This window comes from Oenanthe melanoleuca, chromosome 4A, assembly GCF_029582105.1.
Source record: "Oenanthe melanoleuca isolate GR-GAL-2019-014 chromosome 4A, OMel1.0, whole genome shotgun sequence".
Taxonomy (NCBI): Eukaryota; Metazoa; Chordata; class Aves; order Passeriformes; family Muscicapidae; genus Oenanthe; species Oenanthe melanoleuca.
The window spans coordinates 14,550,162-14,572,081 of NC_079338.1; the positions used below are offsets into that span (position 1 = coordinate 14,550,162).

The 21,920-nt window shown below is 53.1% G+C and overlaps 1 protein-coding gene across 1 annotated transcript in view; it reads right to left on the reverse strand.

Annotated features, from left to right (window-relative positions):
- Positions 1-15,122, reverse strand: part of EFNB1 (ephrin B1) — a 44,667-nt gene extending 29,545 nt beyond the window's left edge. Inside the window, exon 1 of the mRNA XM_056491420.1 lies at positions 14,918-15,122. Within this exon, the coding sequence (XP_056347395.1) occupies positions 14,918-15,033 (116 nt within the window). The 5' untranslated portion in view covers positions 15,034-15,122. The remainder of the gene's footprint in view (positions 1-14,917) is intronic.
- Between the last annotated feature and the right edge of the window lie 6,798 nt (positions 15,123-21,920).

Consider the following 21,920-nt stretch of genomic DNA (forward strand, 5'->3'; position numbering starts at 1 on the left):
TCACCCACATCCCCCCATTACAAGGGAATTAAGCACGGAAGCAAAGCACCAAAAGACTTAAGAATAAGCGGAAAGAGTCAAAAGCTGAAGAGGAAAAAAAAATCCCAGGCTGATTATTTTATTTTCTCCTGACAGTTTGAGCCACAATGGCCAATAAATCCCAATTACGGATTTTAAAAATGCTTCCTGCAGACACTTGGACCATCAAGGCAATTCTGGGCTCCCATAACTCCTGCTTTATGATGGTCATACATGTCAGCTTTCCACAGAGCCCAGCATTTCAATAAAATGACCATAAACCTAGATTAGAGATTAAAGGACTGACTCAGAAGTTGTCAGAGGAAGAAACAAGTTTCCCTGCAATTGCTTTGCCATTTTTACCGACCAACAGTTTGGCTTTTTGATGGGTTTATGCCAGCAGTAAATTCTGGGCTGCTGACAGCTCGGTGTGTGAGACGACTGAAGGCAGCAGCGGGGAGGTGCGGGGAGGACACGAGCCCAGCCCCGGGCTCAGGCGACAGCTCGGAGATGAGAAGTGACAGGGCAGCTCCTGGGCTCCCCAGCGCCGGTAGGGGACACGGCTGCCTGCTCCCACCGACCTTCCCGGCCCCCTCCCACCCCCGACCTGTCAGACTTCTCTCCAGGGAGCAGCGCTGTCCTCGTTTCTCCTCCTCCCACCTTGGTAGGGACAGGAGCTGCCAGCACATGGGGAAGTGACCCCCCCGAGGGCTCCCCGCGTCCAGGCAGGACCGGGGACCCCGGGGACGATGCACAGGGGAGCATCCCCGGGCCCCCCACCAGCTTCTCTCCCCCGCCTGTCACAGCAGCAGAAACAGCTCAAGGGAGACGCCTTTGAAAGGATAAACGGCAAGCGTTTGCTGTGCTCCCGTTTCCTGGATGAATGCGCTGCTTCCTTTTACTAAGTGCTCTCTTAGGAGAAGGAAAAGGGAAAAATAAAACAGCAGCAGAAAGGAAGGAGGATGACTCACAGTGAGGCCACATCTCCACCGACACGCGAGAGCTTCGAGACGGTGCCAAGGACAAAGGCTGGGATCAAAAGCACGGCAGCGGATCAAACGCGAGCCCTCCCCGGGGAGGGGGAAGGTTTCAGGGAGCTGCCCGAGGGGAGGAAGGTGGGATGGAGCCGGGCCCTCCCGGCCGCCCATGGGCTGCGAGCAGCCATCTATCTCCCTTTGCTGAGCTCCAGCCACTGCTCTCACCAGCTGAACGGGAGCTCCGGTTGTCGGAGCTCATTAAGACACGCACACAGAGCTCCACGCCAGGACACGGGGGGAGATGGAGAGCACCAGGAGGAACGTGGCTGCACCCAACAGGAGGTGAAAAAATGCCCTTTTCCTGAGGAAATGAAAGAGCTGAGCCCGGAGCTCAGCGCGCCGAAGGGGGGCCGGTGCCCTTTCTGCCGGTGTCTCTCAAAGTCTATCAAAAAGTCCCATTTACATCAAAATGCCCTTCCAGACATGCTTCGATTTTACTTTTCCCCTTTCATCTCCGTCCCCCTCCCGCCCCACCTCGCAGCCCCATTGTCCTCGCAGCACCAGGAGAGGGCCGAGCGCGCTGCCAGCGGGAAAGGAACAGGAGAGAAAGAAAAGAGCTGGAAACGAAGAGAGAAGCCGGAATCGCTCCTGGTCCCGCTCCAGCGGGAGCTGTGACCCCATCTCCTCCCGCCTGCTGCTTGGCGGCCGCCCCGGGGACGGTGCTGGCCGTGCCCCCTCCAAAGGGACAGGGACTCGCTGCCCCAGCCTCCGCTGTCGCCCGGGGCTCTGCTAAGGCTCCGGTGGCCACAGATGGTTTCAGTGAGCTTTAACAAAAGCCTCGGGCAAGGGCTGCAGGAGCCACCATCCTGCTCTGCTGTCCCCGGCCAAGCAGCGCTCTGCACCCCCTGCTCCCAGCCCGAGGCCACTGGTGGCACTGGGAGACCCCCACAAAGCGCTCTGGGCTTGGTCATGACTGCACATCACAAGTGGTAATGAAGTGGATCGAGTGTAAGTGCTTCACTCTGCAGATGAGCCTTTAAAATGCCAGGGGAGCTGGAACACTTCCACAGGTGTCATGCCAGACTCTGCTCTGCCCCAGCCCTGTCCCACCTGTCCTCCTCCAGCAATTTGCATTCACTGAGCTGTTTCCTTCCCCAACCCTGGCCCCAGCAGTGCCACATCCTTCCCTCACTTTTCCAAGCCCCTTAAAAGCAGAAGTGCTTTCCCCAGGCTGCCGGATGGACACACAAGCCCACGACTGAAATCCGCTCCAGGTTCTGAGTGCGAATGAGGTTTAACTCCGGTTTAACCCAGTAAAGCCCAACACAATCCCAATGCTGTTCACCAGGCTCTGTCCACCTAGCCTGACACGGAGCTTTTCCAGTCCTCCCTTCCTATTGTCAGCGTCTATTTTTAACCCCCAGCATTATTTCTCCCTGCGTGACTTCAGACACTCTGGGGACGAGGTGGAATTGCTGAGCTGGTTCCAGGCAAAGTGACTCAACTCTCACCTTCAGAAACCACACAGGAATCAGAGGAGAAGTAAAATTTTCCTCCATTCACATTCTCCTTTCCCTTTCCCTCCAAGCTCTGTCTGGGACTGAAAGCAGGGAAAGCTGCAGGGGGGTAAAGCCTGTGTCCATCAGCAAGAACACACAGCAAAGCCATTTTCCTCCCTTTTCTTCCCTGGTATATTTATAATCAGCTGGATTTACCTCTGTGCCTTGGGAAAAAACCTGCATCAACTGCTAGTGTGTATGAAGGTTAGAATGGTAACCTTAACACAGGTGTTATGAGTGGAGCTCTGAGCTGCCAGGCACAGGGAATCTCATGGAGAGAGGCACCATCCTGGCAGAGGGAGGGAGGGAGCAGAATTCCCCTCGCGGGGCCCTGGGCCGAGCGCCGGTGCCGACGCTTCATTGCTCCCTTTGAGCTGGTCCTGCCGGCGCCGCAGAGCAGCAATTAAGGAGAAGGTCAGCAGCGAAGCCCTTCAAGAATCTGTCCCTTCAGGGGAGTATCCAAACAACCCCACCATTTGCTGCCTTCTAATTCCTGAAGCGCACAAGCCCAACGCCAATCCAACGCCAGCCCAACGCCGAGCGCTCGGAGATGCCTCACGGAATGAGGAACGCGTGTGCTGCGTCAGCCAGATGTTGACATTATTTGGCATTAAGAGCCAATAAATAATCATTAATGCTGCTGCAGCAACCAGGCTCTCTGCAAGAAAGCCCAGATGCCAAAAATGCCGTGTTTATGGCACAAGGGGAGGCAGGATCCGGGAGAGCCTCCTGCTGCGCACAATGCAGCCGGCGCTGCCAATTCCAGAGCGTATCCCAGTCCTGCAGCACTCGGCACTCCTCCTAAAGCCCCAGCTTCAGTTCTCCCAGTTCCTCCTGAGCCCCTGTGAGCCAACCTGCTTCCACAGCCACCCAGCATCACACTGGCCCCCAGAAGCTGGGGTGACAGCAGGAGTCGCTGCATTCCGAGCTGTCTGACACTGCTCCAGCCAACCCTGTTTTTTGGGATGACTCCCTGGTTTCGCTCACTGGAGCTGGCAGGACGCTGGAACACACACAGCCCCGGAGACAAGAGGAGGCAGCATCTGGAAGCAATTATCCCAGCACTCTTGTATCTGTCACCCACTCCTTTTGTAAGGAATCATTCTCAGTATCAGCAATCTCTCTGTCATAAACCAGGAAAGGGACTCTATCCCCTCATCCCAACAAGGCAGTGGAGACTTTCCTGATGGAGGGAAGGGTAAGCAAGGTTCCTCTTGCCAGGTCTCAGGAGAACTGGGCACAGCAGGGATGGGCACCTGGAGGCACCTTAAGGAAGAAGCCCACTCAGATAAGGAATACAGAAAATTGTCTCCTTTGCCTGTGCCCTGGTACAATGGTGCAGCATTTCCAACACTGTACTTCTAAGTTTGATGCCTCAAAAAACCTCCAACAGGCAGGGATTAACTTCTGGGAGCTCTGTGGGATGGTCCCCAAGCCTCCAACGCACCCCATGCAATTCCATCCTCAAACCATGTGCTCCATCCTAAACCAACACGCCTCCAGCCTCAAACCATGTGTTTCCATCCTCAACCCACGTGCCTCCATCCTCAAAGAGGAAAAACAAGGAGGAACAGGCCTTGTCTAGAAAAACAGGAGCCAGGAGGATCCCACAGCCCTTCCTCACCACCCTGAACACCCCCTCCCCAGGCTAGGTAGTCCCTGCATTCTTCCTGGCATTGTTCTCATCCCACACCATGCTCAGGGAAAACATGCAGATTGCATCCCAAAAGGAAAACCCAGCCAAGAAAGGCTGGGCACCAGGACTTTTACAGCTGGCTGGCACATCCAGAAAATCCCCAGCACCTAAAACAGAGGCACCCCTGCCCACCTTCCCAAGCCCACAAACTCCACAGGCAGCAGAGGGAGGTGGCTCACGAAGACTTTCGTGCCTCTCTTGGATGTTATGAAACCAGGCAAGGAGCATGAAACTGCCTGCCGTGGGTGGGAGCACCCAGGGCTATATGGAGAGCCTGGAGGATTCCTCCGTGGTCTGAAAAAGCACGTGGGCTCCCCCGCCCCGCACACGCCCTCACAGGGTGGGTTTTTCTTCTGGAGAGACTGGGTGAGCACAAATACCCAGCACAGCCCCACATGAAGGGGGTAATTAGGGAACAGCACCCAGCACTCACCAAGTCAGGGCAGAGATCAAAAGCAGAACTGAGCATGAAACCTCACCAGGACTGGGAGCTACTCCTGGGAATGGACTGCTGTAGGACCCCCTTCCCCTATCCCTGCAGCCCAGAACCGCTCACTGCAGGTAGGGAACACCAAGCCAAGGCAACACGAGGAGGCTTTCCTCCATTCCCTACTCCCAGCAAGTCTTCCTGTAGCTCAGGGGAGTGAAAAAAAGAAGGAAAATAGGAAAAAGCTCTTCTGCTGCCATTAAATGAGCAGCAGGCATGAAGCTGCAAAGGACAGAGTGGTGGGAGAGGGCTGGGGGTCCAGGAAGCACAAGGGACCCTCCCCTCCTTTCCCCTCCCTCCACTGCTTTGCCAAGATATTGCTGCCTCAATTATTTCAGTAATTAGTTGAGCTGAGGCACTGCTAATGGGGGGCAGGGAAAGGGGGCTGCAGGAAAAGGGGGGCACAAACTGGCCGGGATGCACAGCCAGATCTCGGCCTCACAAAATTTCCATGGATGAAGAATAATACAAATCTTAAACCCAAACACAGCTGAAGGGGAAATTCCAGCTGCCTCCAGCCCTTCACACCTCCAAGCGCCTTCCTGAAACTCCAATCCAGCCAGGCCTCCTTGGCCTGAGAGGGAAGGGGGCTGTGCATCCCGTGGCACTGGCACAGCCCTTCCCACTTCTGGGGACACATGTCCTCCTCCTCCTCCTCGCATGCTGTGAAGGAAGCTGGAACAATGGGATGCACCAGTGCCAGCTCCGGCAGGGATGGACACTCATGGACCACCCACCTGGCTGCCCAGGGACAAGGGACAGGCTGGGAGGGACAGCCTGGTGCAGGGGGCACAGGCAGCTGCCAAGATCCCCTCCCTTGCTTGGTGTGAGGGGCAGCTCCCTGTCCTGGTGACATGGGGGGACACAACAGGGACACGGGGAATTCAGCAGGCTGTGGTCACTGAAGGAGAGGCTGTGCAGAGCTCCCCCATCTTCCCCACCCCAGCTCTTCCCACAGGACAGGGGCTGCTGGCTGAGCTATGGGCCAGACCTTCCCTTACAAAAATAACATCTCTTTTTTTTTTTTTCTTTTTAATTTCTTCTTTTGAAATAATTGACTAATTGGCCGAGCCCCAGGTCCGTGCTGGGAGTGGATCCCAGGTCTGCTCTTGCATAAAACGTTTATTAAAGACATCACAGAAGGACAGGAGGGGAGGGGAGGGGGGCCAGGCAGAGCCTGGCAGGCCAGGGCGGTGCCCAGAGCACGCTGGAAATTTCCCATCGCACCCAGAGGGAGGAAGCCCAAAAATTAATCCTGATCATCCCCCGCAGCACAGCTCTGCCCCGAGCAGGGCCTGACTCAGCCGGGATGGGCATCACCCGGGGTGGGCAGCACCCAGGGATGGCATCCCAGTCCCAGCACCCTCAGAGCAGGGCTGTGAGTACGTGAAAGGGAAGGGGTCCCCCTCCTCTCCTCCCTTTAATCCCCAGCCCCAAAGCAGAGCCCTTTCAGGGGAAAGTGTAATGCAATACCTGGAAAATTTCTCCCACCCGTTCTCCGCTGTCGGCTGCCAAATTTAAAACATATTTGCTGCCTGGCCTTGAAGAAACGTAACCTGCTGCCTAATTCCAACACGTTCGTTCTTTGGGGGGCAACGAAAAAATTCACAGAGCCGCTGGTGGCTCCTCTCCTTACACCCCGCAGCCCTCGGGGCTGGGAGCTGCCAAAAACCTGCCTGGGAGCCTCCGCCAGCACACACCGGAACGCCAGGAAAGAACGGGAGGGAGGGAGCCCTTGCACAGCAAGAGGTTTTTGAGTCAATGTCCATAAGCCCCAAGAATCAGCTGGGGGTGCCACCAGCCAAAAGCCCTTGGAATACGCAACATCCAGGGCAGTACAAAACTGTGTGTGGAACAGGCAGGGACCCCCCTGGAAATGGAGCCACCCCATCTTCCCTCACAAGTGGAGATCCGAGGAGCAGGTGGATGCACACACAGCCCCATACCTCATGCCACCACTCCAGCTCCTCACCAGGAGGAATTCTCAGGCAGGCTGGGGTTTCAAGGGGAGGCTGGAGCAGTGGGAAGGGGCTGGGGGAGGGCACAATGTGTTTAGCAGACTGAGCGATCCAACAGGGCCCATTGAAGGAAACAATTTGTAATACAATAATTATTATGTCGTTTCTCTGGCCTCTTTCCTAAGCCTCCCTTTAAACAGTTCGAGACTTGAGGGGCCTCTAGAAAGCAGAAATCTGTGGGGCTGAGGGTGCTCCAGTGTCCACATGTGCCAGGATGAGGTAGATGGGACATGCAGCAGATGTTTGCTTGAAGTTCTCCATGCGATGGGAGCTCCTCCTGGTTTGCTCACAATTCTTGAGGGAACAAAGAGGAACTGTTGCTCCCCAACTGCAAGGGATCATCAGCAGATAAGGGCTCTCTCTGGGAACACCACTGGATGTGGATCCATGCTTGCTCCAACCTGGAGCGAGGCCGGGCCCTGCGGCTGCTCCAGCTCGGCTTTTCTGCTCTGAAGTTCTCGGCCACACATCTGAAGAAAGCGACAGCAGCGAACAACAGAGCGAGAGCAAGCAACACAAATCCCCGGGATAATGAGCCCGGAGGAGGGAGACGGTGGGCTCTGTCTGAGGAGGGAGCCGTGCTTTTATTGGAGAGGCCTAAAAGGGCTATAAATCCTCAGATTCAAAGGCGAACTCAAGCTCTTTTAAGTTGGAGGAAGGCCTGGGATGTGTCAGCTGGGAGGACTAACCACGCCGCGTCCCCTGCTGAAGTGGCCTCTTCAGCAAAGCCGCGGAGCAGCGCGGGATATTACACCCAGATCCTTTCCATATGCTGCCGGCCGGCCGCAGGCAGGGCACCGGGCACCGCCCGGCCCCCCGCACAGGGACTCCCCGCCTCAATGGGGGAGCGCCTTTGTACCCATTCCCCTGCCAAACCCCACTGAGGATGTGCCCCCCGAAACCCCAGCGGGAGCAGGGGCTGCGTCCCTCCCTCTCGCGTTTGGCTGCGATACTACAGCAAGCCCAGACAAAGAGAGTGGAGCCCAGCGCCGGCACATCCCTGCGTCCCTCCACATCCCGAGGCTGCCAGCCCTGCCCGCCAACCCGCACACCAGGCCGTGCTCCCACGTCTCAGAAATCCATTAATAGGGAAAAATCGGTGGCAAAGAGGAGACGGCGCCGAGCCTCAGCCCCGCGCGAGCAACCGCAGACGCTTCCCAGCCTAATGAGAAGGAAAACACGGACACACTCTGGGATCAATGGGAATGGTGGAAGGCAGTTTATAGCTGACAAGCCATGAAAAGGCACTTTGCTTTTCCCAGAGTACCTACTCGGAAGAGGTGGGATGGCAAAAGCCAGGCAGGGCAGCTGTACGCAGGGCAGCTGTACACAGGGCTGGGCTCATTCTGGCAGGATTCCAGTGGCAAGGAAAGGGATTGCTGGTTAGTGGGATGCTCTTGTCCCATCACCAGCAGTGACGCAGGCCTGGGTGCCACCAAAACCAGCCAGGACCCCCAACTAGGAAGGGAACCCTCTCCAAGGCTCTGAACTTCCCAAACTCCACCCTGAAAGTGCTGGGACAGAAGGAGCTAGGACAGCTTGTGTGGCATTTCCCAAGTACCCCACCCTGGCACCTCCATGCTGGCACCAGCAAGGGCCAATCCACGTCAAACCAGGTGACTCCAAGCTTCTCACCACAGCCCAGCGCCAGCAGACATGGCACACGTGGATCTCTGTGCAGACACAGCACCACAGAGGGATAGAACCTTTGAGAAACACCGAATGGAGCTCATGGGTGGACACCAATCAAAACCCCGGCTCTGCCCTCACAAAGCCCCCCTGGAAAAGCCCGGTCCCATGGCCTCAGAAAGGGCAAGCAGCCCACCTGGGAAGGGCCGGCTGCGGGTAGGAAAAGGTTATTCCCGAGCAGCAGAGCCAGGGTTATAAATAGCTGGCATTTTTGAAGTGCAGCTGCTCAGCTCAGCTCGGCCGGGGCGGCACTGCCACGCCGGCACCTGAGCCGGCTCGGATCCCGCCCGGGGGCTCCGGCAGGGAGAGCTCACAGAGAAGCTACTGCTCATTGGAACACCATGAGGAACCCCCCAAACCTGTCCCCTCATCCTCCTGGGAGGAGGGACTGGAGGCCCCCGAGCTGCACTCCGGGGATCGCCGGCAGCTTCCACTCCAGCTCCAGCAGAACCTGCTCCACGGAAGGGCAGGGGCCAGGAAATCCCACTGTGCACAAACCCGCCTCACCGAGCAGGACGTTTAGCCCCGGCTTGTCCGACTCTGCTGGCACCAAGCCTGGACAGGCTGGAGGAGGCAGAAGTGCCAGGATTCCAAGGCTCAGCCATGAGCAGAGCATTGACGCTCCAACCACAGACGGGATCCTGAGACTCCATGAGCCCAGCACCACTGCTCCAACCAGAGACAGGATCTCAAGGCTCCGGTACAGCCATGAGCTGAGCTCTGATGCTCCAACTGGAGATGGAATCCAGAGGTTCCAGCACAGCCCTGAGCAGATCAGGAGGGCTCCAACCACAGATGGGATCCCAAATCTCCAGCACAGCCGTGAGCTGGTGATCAAGCAAGAGACAAGGCACAAGGGCCAGGAAAGCCCCTCGCTGTGCACCAATCCTCTCCACAAGCAGGAGGACCGCCAGCACGATCCCTCCTGCTCACTGGAGCAGGATTCTCTGCCACACCACCCGACCAACAGCAAGGCATGGGAAGGGGAAAAGCATTGGGAAACAGCAGCAAGGAGCTGGGCTGTCCCTCAGCCCTACACAACAAAAGCCCCACAGCCGGGCCGCGCATTCCTGCCCAGATGTGACGCCGCGATAGCGCCGAGCGAGTCCTGCTCCTGCTCCCCGATCCCAGCAATCATTAATTAGAGACAGAACGGAATCAGCTTTGTTTCTCCCCACCCTATTCCAGCTGCCAGACTCCAAGTAGCATGTGCTACTGATCGCTCCAAGATGTTTTCCCACCGGAGTCCAGCGCTCCTTGGGCAGACAGGCTTCCCAGCAGCACGGCCGCCGCTGTGCCGAGGGCAGGGTGCCCTGCCACAGGAGCAGTGAGCACAAAGCTATGGGACAGCCGGGGGGAAGCTGGGACACACAAATCCTACATGGAAACAAGGGATCATCCCCACTGCTAAGCCTCTGGTTTACAGGGGCAATCCAAACAGCTCCTGACGGCCGTCGTGCATGGGACTATTCATGAACTCGGCTCTTTGCGACGCCCATGATCCTAAAAATATGGACAGGACTTGTGGGGTCCCCCCACTGAAGCTGCTCAGAGGGATCCCCAGTCCACCTGGCTGCACCACCACGGGCACAGGCACATCTCACCCTGCCACATCCCATCCATTTGGGATAAGGATTCAAGGGAATAGCTTAGACCCCAAAGCGACACAAGAGCTCAGGAGCAGAGGAGGGAAGCAGCCCCTGCCAGCCCTTCCCAGTCAGAAATGGCACAGAAACCCCATGGAAGCCCCATCCAGCCCTACTGCCAGGCAGATCCAAGGAGCTGCAGCAGCTGTTTTGCTCCGGAGAAAGCTCCGGCTCCTTTTACCATCAATCAGCCACCCCATCACGGCTCTTTTTTTCTTTTAAAGGAAGCAGTTAAATCCATTTTATGGAATCCAGCGGTATTTACCCGGCTACTGCAAGAGCCGCAGCCCTGCCTTCCTTTTTTTTTTTAATTTAAGTTAATGAAGTCATTCCCAAACGACCCACAAGGAGCCCTGGGTGCTCCTTTCCCCCTGGCACAGGGAGAGGGAGAACACCTCTGGTGAAATGTGGGCTGGGCACAGAGAGTTCTGCCTTGTGGGGAGCAGGAGATGGGAGGGCTCCTAAAGGCCTGGCACCCAGCAAAGGGTCCCTTCCATTCCAAAGGGAAACCCCAACTGGAAAACAGATTGTTCTTTGCCCAAGCCAGCCTTTGGAGATGAAACAAAGCCCTGGAAAGGCCAAGGTGCACATGGGGGCCCATGGGATTCTTGATGGGAACACAGAATTATCAATCCCAGAATGGTTTGGGTTGGGAGGGGACCGTAAAGCCCGTCCAGCTCCACCTCACCTCCTGCCATGGGCAGGGACACCTCCCACTGTCCCAGGCTGCTCCAAAGCCCATCCAGCCTGGCCTTGGACACATCCAGGGATGGGGCAGCCACAGCTTCTCTGGGCAAATTCTGCCAGGGCCTCCCCACCCTCACAACCAAGAATTTCTTCCCAATATCCAACCTAAACCTCCCATCTTTTTAGTTTAAAGCCATTCCCTACCTCTCAGTCTCAGGAAGGGGGAGTCTCTACAAGCCAAAAATTACTTTAAATTAAAATAAGCAGCCAGTTTTCCCTATTGCCCAAACGCTGACACTCCTGCGCCCACGGCTCCCGTAATTCCATCCCATCTGCTCCGACAAGTGCGAGCCCCCCGCTCTGGAGCTCCAGGCCAGCCCTTCCCCTCGGAAACAGCTTTCCCACAAGCACTTTGTCCCTCGTAAAACGGCATTAAAAGAGGCAAAGATCTGCCAGGCTTCAACCCCAGCGCTGACAGAATTCCATGGGACACCATCATGTCATTAAAGGCAGAATAAAAATACCACGAAGGATTAGACTTTTGTCTGGGTTTTTTTCTTTTTTTCTCTTCCCCTCACCTTTTTTTTTTTCTTTCTTTTAAAGAAATGCATTTATTTGGTTTTTAACAAGTTCAGAGCTGACCAAAACTTTCTGGAAAGGGAAAAGGGAAAAGCAGAGGCGAAAGGAGCCGTTCTCTGGAGCTGCGTGGATGATGTGTCCCATTTCCCCCACCTCCTTATTAAAATACTTTCTGGGGAGGCGAATTCCAGCCTGAAATGAATTTTCCAAACCATATTTTATTAGGAATGCTTCCCTTTAACGGTCGGTACAGGAGCCCACCAGGGTCAATATTTCTCCCAAATTACAGCCGAGGGAGTTGAGAAAGGATTTAGGCAGAATTCCTCCGGCAATTCCCGGCTGTCCAAGGAGAGCACGCTCCCACCGCCCCCCGGCTGTGCAGCAAAGGAGACCAGTAAATCCCAGAAGCACTTTCCCCAAAACCCCCCTTGGACACGATGGAATAAATTAAAGCCATACTGCCTCTCCAAGCCCCCTTTCCAAAGGGTTCTGCAGGCATCCCAGGGAAAGCTCACTCAGAGGGTGAGCTCATCCCAAGCACAGGTTTGAGACAATTATCACTTTTTCCAACAAAACCACTCCTAGGCCTATATTTTTTTCCCCTTTCAAGACCCAGTATCCTCACAGTGGGAAGTGGGTGATGATTTCACCGCTGGCTTTGGGACACACACCCAGGAGCCGACCTGGGCTTCCCAACCCAGCACACAGCTTAAGCCTGACTTAACTTGATTAGGAAATCATTCCATCTATCGGATGTGTTATCAGCATCCCTCTGATAACACCAGGAGCCCCAGACTTGCTAGTGGAACTGGAGCTCACAGCTCCCAGCTGCCCAGAAAGGGCAGGAAAATATTTTCCTTATTTACAGCAATCGCGCTGAGGCCGGCCGGGCCCGGAGCGCCACGCTTGCTCCTCGGATCCATTGGAAAATTCCACTTAGCCGTGTTATTTTAAAAGGCTTTAGCTCTCTTTTCTCTAAAAACAAGAGTTAAAGCTCAGCAGAGTGGGATGGGGGTTGGCACAGCCCCGGCACTGCCCCAGATGGGGCTTGGAAACCCAAGTACAGCAGCGAAGGGTTTTTATGGATCTAACTGGAAGATAATCCCAATCCAACCAAGAGCATGAGTCTTCCTGCAGCTGGAGCCAGGCTTTGCCCAGCACATCAACCCCCAGACTGGTTTACTCAACTGGGTTTGCTGGGAGCGGCGGTGAGGAAGCTCTGCCCAACGCCACGCAGCCGGCAAAGCTCGGAGCCAGGAGAGAAAGCGACGGATCCCAAAGACGGATCCCGGACACGAGGATCCGGGATCGCTCCACGGGGCACAGACTGCAGGGATCTGAGTGGGACCACAGCAGGGCCCCAAAAGTCCCCACCAAGGCAAAGCACTTCCATGGGTTTTGCCCGTGCATGCCCCGGCAGAGCCATTCCTGGGTGGAAACGCTGACGTTTCGGGCGCTTCCCTGTCCCTGTGGGACACAGGGATGGGGAAGCACCCACAGGAGCAGCCCCATGTGGGACGGCACATTCCCAGAAAGCTGTATCCAGGGTGGATAACCTCTGAGCTCCAAATCCACGGACAACCAAGAGCAGACAACCCCCAAACTCCAAATTCCCACAGAATGGAGAGTGGGCAACCACTGAGTTCCAAACCGGGGGAGAAGCGAGAGTGGAAAAGCACCAAGCTCCAAACTGGGGGAAAACTGAGGGTGGAAAAGCACCAAGCTCCAAACTGGGGGTGGAAAAGCACTGAGCTCCAAACTGGGGGAGAAGTGAGGGTGGAAAAGCACCAAGCTCCAAACTGGGGGAGAACTGAAGGCAGACAAACACTAAGATCTGAATTTGGGGAGAATAGAGAGCGGGCCACCAACGAGACCCAAACTAGGAGAAAACTGGAAGCAGATAAACTTCAAGCTCTGAACTGGGGGAAACGAAGGGTGGACAACCCCAATCCCTGAATTCAGGGGGAACTGAGGGTGGGCAACCACCGAGATCTGAACTGGGGAAAAACTCAATCTGGACAACCTCTGAGCTCTGAACTAGGGGTGAAGCAAAGGCAGAAACCACTGAGCTCCAAAAACTGGGAGCAGAAAAGCACCAAGCTCCCACTTCGGGAAAACTAAGGAACCCCTCAAGCTCCCCCCGGACATCCCAGCAGGGAGGGACATCTCCAGTGCCACCATTCCAGGGCTCAGTGGGAAGTCCTGGAGTGTCACCCCTGTGCCAGCCGATGGCCACGGCCTCCTCCCAACTTCCCAGTCCTCAGCACTTAAGGAAAACCCAGGATAAGGAAGGGAAGAGGGGTGACATGGCATCCTCCACCACCAAGCCGGAGCCACCTCTACTTCCAGCTGCCTTTTCCCAAATCAAAACTCTATTTTCTGGAACCAATTTGCCTGTTCCTCGCCAAACTCACGAATCCAGCGGGGCAATTCCCGAGGGGAAAAGGCTCTCTCTGCTCCCAGCCAAGTGACACAACTCCCAAAGAAAGGAAAGGAAAAACACACCGAGGAGAACGAAGGCACGGAGCCGCCGTCCCAGCGCTTCCAGAGCTGGGGACACGCTAAGTGTGCCTGCAAAGTTCCTTTTTCCCCACCAAGAAGCCAAGGAAATAAACATTTGGTTGGAATACGTGTCCAGGCAGGAAGGTTGTTCAAATTGTTTCGGTTCTTTCCAGCCCTCAAAAACTCTTTGGATTATTTTTGGGTTATTTTTTGACTTGAGAAGTGAGGTGGGAGGGAAAAAAAAAAAAAAAAGCAGGCTAAAAGCAGGAATTTTTTGAAGAGAGAAAGAAGTAAGATAAATAAACATTCCACGATCTACAAGATAAAGCTGAGCAAGGGCCACCGACCCATCCTGACCACCAGCCCTGGCATAGGGGCAACCAAACACCCTCCATTCCTGCTCCTCCTGGCCCTTCATATTGTTCCTGCACGGCAGCCGCGTCCACATCCACGGATTTATATTAAAAATATATAAATTTATAGAATTTAGATGTCTTTACAGACGGAGCAGCCCCATCGCCCGCTTTGTTCGGACCCAGCCCGAGGTGGGGGCGGAACGAATCCCCTCGCCTTCCTCCGCGGCTGATTTCGGATGACAAAACCCCAGAAAAAAAAAAAAAAATTATAGTAAAAAAAAAGAAAAAAAGGTAATAAATCCAATCGCTGGAGGGAAGCGGCGATCCAGGGCGGAAAATAAAAAAGGCGTGAAAAATGAAAAAAAAAAATCAAAAATCACGAAACAAAACGAGGTTTTCAAAAATAAAAACGGATTTGAAGAGAGGAAAAGCTGCGAGAAGTAAAAGCATAGTTAAAAACAAGGGGGAAAAAGGAAAGGAGGAAATTTTTTTTTTGGTACGAAAAGCAGCGCGGCGCCGCGGGTCCGTCCTCAGCCGGGGGTCGCTCCGTCCGCCGCCCGCAGCCTCCAGGAGCGATTTTACCGTAAAAACCTCGCTGTTTCCATTAAACTCGCATTTAGAACAAGCTCTCGGTGCCTTTTTTCCCCGCGGGGGGTGCGAGGCGCGTCCCTCCCGACCCTCCCCCTTCTCTCGCCGCACGTACTTGGGGTTCGCGGAGCTCCACGACACCGGCTCCAGGCTCTTGGCGAGCGGCGCGGCGAGGCGGCACAGGGCCAGCAGGACACCCAGCAGCCACCGCCCGCCGCGGGGCCGCGCCATCGTCCCTCGGCGGCGGGACGGGCCGGGCGTCAGGCGCCCATCACGCTCCGCCGCCGCCTCCTCCCGCTCCGCTCCCCACACCGCCGCCTCCGCCCGCCCCGCACCGACTGAGGCGCCGCCCGCCGCGGCAGCCGCTCTACCCCTCCGCGCAGGCAGCTGCGCGGACAGCCCGGATGGCCGGCCAATAGCTGAACGGAGCGGGGGGGGCCTTGCGGGAGGGCACGCCCATTGTGGGTTCTTAAGGGGAGCGCGGAGAATTTTTGGGGTTTTTTTTAATGCCCCCCCCCGCTTGGTGGCTGTTGCTACCGCGTTACCGGGGGAGGGTGAAGAGGTGACAGCGTTGGGGACGAGCTGGCAGAGCGCTGATATGGGCGCCCCACCGGTTTGTCCCCATCCCCGTCAAACCCGTCACCCCCCCCGCTGAGAGCCGCGCTTGGCCTCGCCCTCCCGTCCAGCCGCGATCCTACAGCGCCCCCTAGCGGACAGCGCCGGCTACGCCCGTTCCGCGACCGAAATATCCCAAAAAATCCCTGGATTGGGACGGGTTTCAACGGGTTTGACCGCTTTGGGATTTTTTCCCAGCAGATCGGAGGATATTTAAATTTTGTATTTAAAAAATAAAATTTTTCTAAATTTTTTTCTCATTTTTTTCGAGGGTTTTTCAAAGCTTTTGTTCAATTTTTACCCACTTTTAAGAAAATATTTTCCACTTCATTGACTTTTCGCAGCATCTCTTAAAGTTTTAATTTTTTTTTTTCGGAAGTTTTTAAAAAGATATTTCAATATTTTTCGACTTTTTTTCGAAGGTTTAAAAAAATATTTCACATTTTTAGGATTTTTTTTAGAGTTTTTCAGGTTTTTTAACTTTTTCAAGTTTTTAAAAGATTATTCAATTCTTTTCTCTTTTTTGAAGGTTTTTTTAAGTAATTTCTAAATTTTGAACTTTGTTTAAAGATTTTTTTTTAACCTTCTGTACTTTTTAAGGCATTTTTAAGATGTTTTCCTTTTACCAATTTTTTCATATTTTCGGGATTTTTACTCTTTTACAGGGTTTTAAACTTTTTTTCCCAGATTTTCAGTTTTTTAGACCCTTTTTAAATTTTTCCCTTTCTCCATAACTGTTCGGAGCTTTTCTTCCTTAATTATTTTTTTAACTTTTAAAAAAATTTTGAGTGGTCTGGAGGCTATTTTAAAATTTGTTTAAAGTGGGTTTTTTATTTCTGTGGCAACTTTTTTAATGTGTTGGACTTTTTGGAGTTTTTGTAATTTTTAAAATTTTTTTAGTTCTCCGTTGGGAGGGAGGAGCCAAAATCCAGAATTAATTTTCTTCCTATTAAGAAAATCTTTGGGGTCACTTTACTTTCTGTTACAACAACAATAATAAACCCCTTTGGAGTTGGTTTAATTTCTATTAATAAAAATAAAAACAAAATAAAATAAAACCCCCTCCCGAGTCTGTTCACTTTTTATTAAGGAAATTTAAAAAAAAACCCCTCAAGTCAGTTCCTTTCTGTTACAAAAATAAACCAACAAATTTTGGCCTCGCTTTCATTTGTGTTGAGAAAATTGAAAAACAAACCAAAAAAGTCACTTAAGAGTGAAAAAATAAACCAAAACCCCCCCGAGTCCTTTCAGTTTTTATTAAAATAATTGAAATTAAAGCTCAAAAAAATTCAAAAAAATGGCAGAGTCCATTCCATTCCATTTCTCTTGAGAAAATTCATTTTAAAATTATACAATCAGGGTCAAATTGGTTCCATATTAATAAAATTTATTTTAAATTCGAGGGTTTCAAGGTGATTTTTCTGTCTATTCCACGAAAACCCCAAGCTGGGATGGCACATGGGGTGTGGGGGCTCCCTGGGCACAGAGGGCAGCAGGATTTGGGCATTTCAGAGCCATCCTGGTCCAAAGGAGAGGGAAATACCTGAGGAAGGAGGAAGAAACCTCATCAAAAATGTGATTTTTTTTTTTTTTAAGTGGCTGGTGGGTCTTGGAAGAGAGGCCTAGGATCCCTGCCGTTCCCGACTCATTTTTTGCCCATTCCTTCTTTCCCTGCCCATTCCTGGCTTTCCATGCCTGGTCCTTGTCCATTCCTGGGTGTCCCTCCCCATTCCTGGGTGTCCCTGCCCATTCCTTCTCTGTTCCTTCTCTCCCTGTCCATTCCCTGTCCATTCCCTGCCCGTTCCCTGCCCGTTCCCTGTCCATTCCTTCTCTCCCTGCCCATTCCCTGTCCGTTCCTTGCCCGTTCCCTGCCCATTCCCTGCCCCTTCCCTGCCCATTCCCTGCCCGTTCCCTGTCCATTCCTTCTCTCCCTGCCCGTTCCTTCTCTCCCTGCCCATTCCCTGCCCGTTCCTTGCCCGTTCCCTGCCCATTCCCTGTCCGTTCCTTATCTCCCTGCCCGTTCCCTGCCCATTCCCTGCCCGTTCCTTCTCTCCCTGCCCATTCCCTGCCCATTCCCTGCCCGTTCCCTGCCCATTCCCTGCCCATTCCCTGCCCGTTCCCTGCCCGTTCCCTGCCCATTCCTTGCCCGTTCCCTGCCCATTCCCTGCCCGTTCCTTCTCTCCCTGCCCATTCCCTGCCCATTCCCTGCCCGTTCCTTATCTCCCTGCCCATTCCCTGCCCATTCCCTGCCCATTCCCTGTCCGTTCCTTATCTCCCTGCCCATTCCCTGCCCGTTCCTTCTCTCCCTGCCCATTCCCTGCCCGTTCCTTCTCTCCCTGCCCGTTCCCTGCCCATTCCCTGTCCGTTCCTTCTCTCCCTGCCCATTCCCTGCCCATTCCCTGCCCATTCCCTGTCCGTTCCTTCTCTCCCTGCCCGTTCCCTGCCCGTTCCCGCTCTCCTGCCCCTCCATCCCTGCCGATGACATCAGGTCCTGTTGCCATGGCGATGCCGCTCTCCAGGCACAGGCTCGGGTGGGGATCCGGAGCCCGGCAATCCTTTGGAAAGGGGGAGGCTGATGTCCCCACAGCTCCCCTGTGCCCAGCTCCCCCCACCCCGGCCAGGGGGCACAGGATCCCTCCAGGATCACTTTGGGATCACAGCCCATGGCCTCGCCCCAGAGGGGACCCGTTTGGTGCTGTGGGGGATGAGAGTCCTTGGGATGAGGGGAATGAGCAGGTGAGGAAGGCACAGGTGAGCCAGGCACGAGCTTCCAAAGGTCACCACTTTATGGAGAGCTACACGGCACAGCCACACCTGGCACACCAGGAAAATCCCGGATTGCGGCTCTGGAATGTGCCAGCAACACCAAACCAAACACTTGTAAGGTGGGAGAGGCCCCCTGGAACGGGAACAGGTCTCATCCAGGGCAGTGGGACACCCTGGAGAGGTGGGAGTCAGTCTGGGAGAACGGGAAAACTCCTTCCCATCCCTCCTGGTGTTGTCCCTCAGCAGGAAACACCCGCCCAGGGAAGCAGAGCACCTGATTTTCCCACCCAGCCATAGGAAGGAATCAGTGGTGGCCAACCAGTGCAATTCCTCGGGTGATTCAGGGGGGAAAAAACCCTATAAATTAAATGGGAAATGGTTCACACTGCCTCAGGTGCACTGGTGACACTGAGATCTGGGCCGGGCTCCAGGTGGGAGAAGGGAGGGATTCATATCCTGGGGGACTCTGAGCAGCTCCAGGGGACAACAAACCCCATCCATGCCCAAAATCCGAGTCAGGGTGGGTGATCCTGGTGTTTCCATAAGGAGTTACTGGGATTTCCATCTCCCTGCCCTTTTCCTGCCCTGGGGCCGGCATGGACATTCCCATGTGGATGTCACGAGTTTTGGGGGGCTCAGCTCTCACACAGCTCCATCCTGGTGTGCTGCTCCAGGCTCCCATCCCATGAGGGATCCAAGAGCCACCCACAGACCTGCCAATGGTGAGGAACAAGAAAGGGCATTGTTGAATTCCCAAATTCTTCACCTTTTTGGAGCCCAGGAACTGCCTCGTGCCCTATCCATGCCCACTTCCCACCCCGTGTGGATTACAGACTCTTGGCTTCCCTTTCTTCCCTTGAAATCTCATTAAAACATTTTTGGGGATGACCTGAACCCCAAAAATGGGATTTTCTCCCACCTGCTCCATTCTAAAAAGACTGGACTGGTGATACCCGGCATCATTCCCAAAATTCCCGGCTCTCCCACCTCCCTCCCCACTGGCAGAGTCTCTCTGAGCCCAATCAGCCCTCATCAAGTGATGAGCTGCAGCCCAATGTATTCCACAGGCACTTCACATTTAAATTACCTGAGAAATCTCCGAGCGAAAAAAAAAAAAAAAAAAAAAAAAAAAAAAAAAAAAAAAAAAGAAAAGGAAAAATTCGGCTGAACACCAGGAAAAAGTGCTTAGTGCAGAGATCCGGGGGATGGTTCCCCCAGGAAAGCGCTGGAGTTATTTAAAACTCACCTAAATAAAACATCGGTGGGGAATAAACTCCTCTCATCCCACAGGCACCGTGGGACCAGGGAGATATTCCCCCTAAGTGTTTTCTGGGATGAAAGGGATGAGATCCCACTGGGCTGGCACGTGTATCCCCAACACCCTGGCAGAGGCACAGCCCCTCTCCCTGGAAAGTGTTTTTCTAAGGAGCCCTGCACAGATGGGACCAAAATTCGTGATTAACCCAAATTTCTATTAAAAAAAAAAAAAAAAAAAAAAAAAAAGAAGTTTGGTTTTTTTTAAAGGATGTGGGACACACGGAGACATCCAAAAAGAGTCATACCCATGGAATTACAGCCAGCCAGGCAGGATGGGTGCCAGGGAAGCAGAGAAATCAGAGCATCAAAACCAGCAATGAAGGTGATGTCAAGGATTCGCCTTTCCCGTGATTTATCCCATCATTCCCGAGCTCAGGCTCCGGGAATCTTGCACCTTCTGCAGATGTGCTGCCTGATTAAAATGATGCAACATTTTTTGCCGGCTGTGTCATAGGATTTTAATTTCAAAAAAGCCCCATTTTCCACCTGGAAATCCGGGCGCTTCTCACCTGCCCCAAGGGGAGAGGGAAAAGGGGAGCTGGGAGTGTTTAATCCATCAGGAAAGGATAGAGGAGAGAAATGCAGCAGCACGAGGCCATGGGGCTCCAGAGGAACATTTTATGGGGCTGAGAAGTCGCTGCATAATAGGCTGGGGAAGGAAGTATTAAAATCTTTAACCGGTTTTCAGAGCCGCGATAATTAAGGTGTTGCAAGCTACAATTGCCTGGAAAAAAAAAAATCCAAAGGCAGGGAATAAGATTTTTATCGCTTGCAGAAGTGGCCACTCATGGATTTGGGGTTTAAAAGAAATTAAAAAAAAAAAGAATAAAACCCTGCTAGGAAGGGAAAAATTCAAAGGTGGATGAAAAGGGGTTGGGCTGGAGATGGAAAGTGGGAGCTGGGGAAGTCAGGGAAGCATTGACTGGAGTCCAGCCCTTTAATCTGGAGCTTTAATGGAACTGGAGTAGAGGTTTAATCCTAAATATCCTCACTGGAGCAGCTCCCTTTCCTGCGGACCTCTGGGAAGGGAGGAATTTTGGCTTCGATGAATGAGGCCACAGAAATGGGTGAGAAAGGCTGAATTCCCTCCTGGCTCAGACAGGACACATCACTCCCCATCTCCAGCAAATCCACGGCTTTGGCTGCGCCCTGGGAAAGAGCAGAGTGGGGCTGAAGGCTGACAAAGGGAGAGGGGAGGGAACACAAAAACCACAAGGAAAATCCCTGGCAGGCAGCTGGTGCCACGCTAAACACGGAAATGGGGCAACAGAGGGGTCCTGAGCATCCAGATATTCCCAGAAAACCAAACAATGCATCCCAAAAACCCCACCAGAAGTGAATCACCTCACTCGTGTAAGAACAAAGGTGCGACCTGCTGGTGAGCTGCCTTTTACTCTTTGACCACTATTGTTGAAAATATCAGGAAAATGCCTCAAACTGGCTGGAGAAGGAGCAGCCCTGAACGACATAGTGGGAGACAACATGAGGAATATGGCGGGAAAATAAACATTTATAGGTATATATTAATGTGCATACACATATATATATTTGCATGTAATTTTGTAGACAGATACGAGGGTATATATGCATTAGTATGTATTTCTATGTGGGTATATATGGATTTTATATATTTATATGTGATAAAGGAATTTTTGTATGTTAACATATTATATATGTATATATATGTTTATATAACATATATATAACATATATATATATAAATATATATAAAGCATATATATATCATATATAAAACACATATATATATCATATATAAATATATATATATAACATATATAAATATATTTATGTATATATATGAGGTAGCAATGTACCCACTCGTGCAGATCTTGCTGGAAGAGGCGGGACTATCCAAGGGGACACTGGCGAGGTCATCCCTTAACATCTCTCTTAATGACCTGCAAAAGGCACCACCAGCTCGTTAATGACCTGGCAGGGAAGATAAGCAGCTTGTGGCTGGAATTCCCGCTGAATCCCCGCCGCTATCCCGGTGTGCGGGGCCAGCCGTCCTTCCACAGCCAGGGAGACATGAAAGAGGCCTAAACAGCCAGAAAGGAGCACAGGAAACTCCGTGATTTTGTTAGCGGGGGGAAAAAAAATAAATCTAATCGGTTCTATCTGGGGCGAGTGATTAAAAAGTTGTTGGAGCAGGAGAGCGGCAGCGGCACCTCGGGAAAATCCGTGGGGTTTAATATGCAGCTATGCCGGAGCTCTCCTCATCCACCTCTCCCAGGGAAAACACAAAGTGCATTTTCAGGTCAGCGAGCCAGAGAAAGAAGGAGAAGCCCCAAAAAGGAGCAGAAGCTGGAGGAATGCTGTGTAAGGCGAGATTTTCAAACACACGGATGTGTTTTCTTTGGAGCGGCAGCGGCCGGGGGAAGTCGCAATTGCAGACAAAG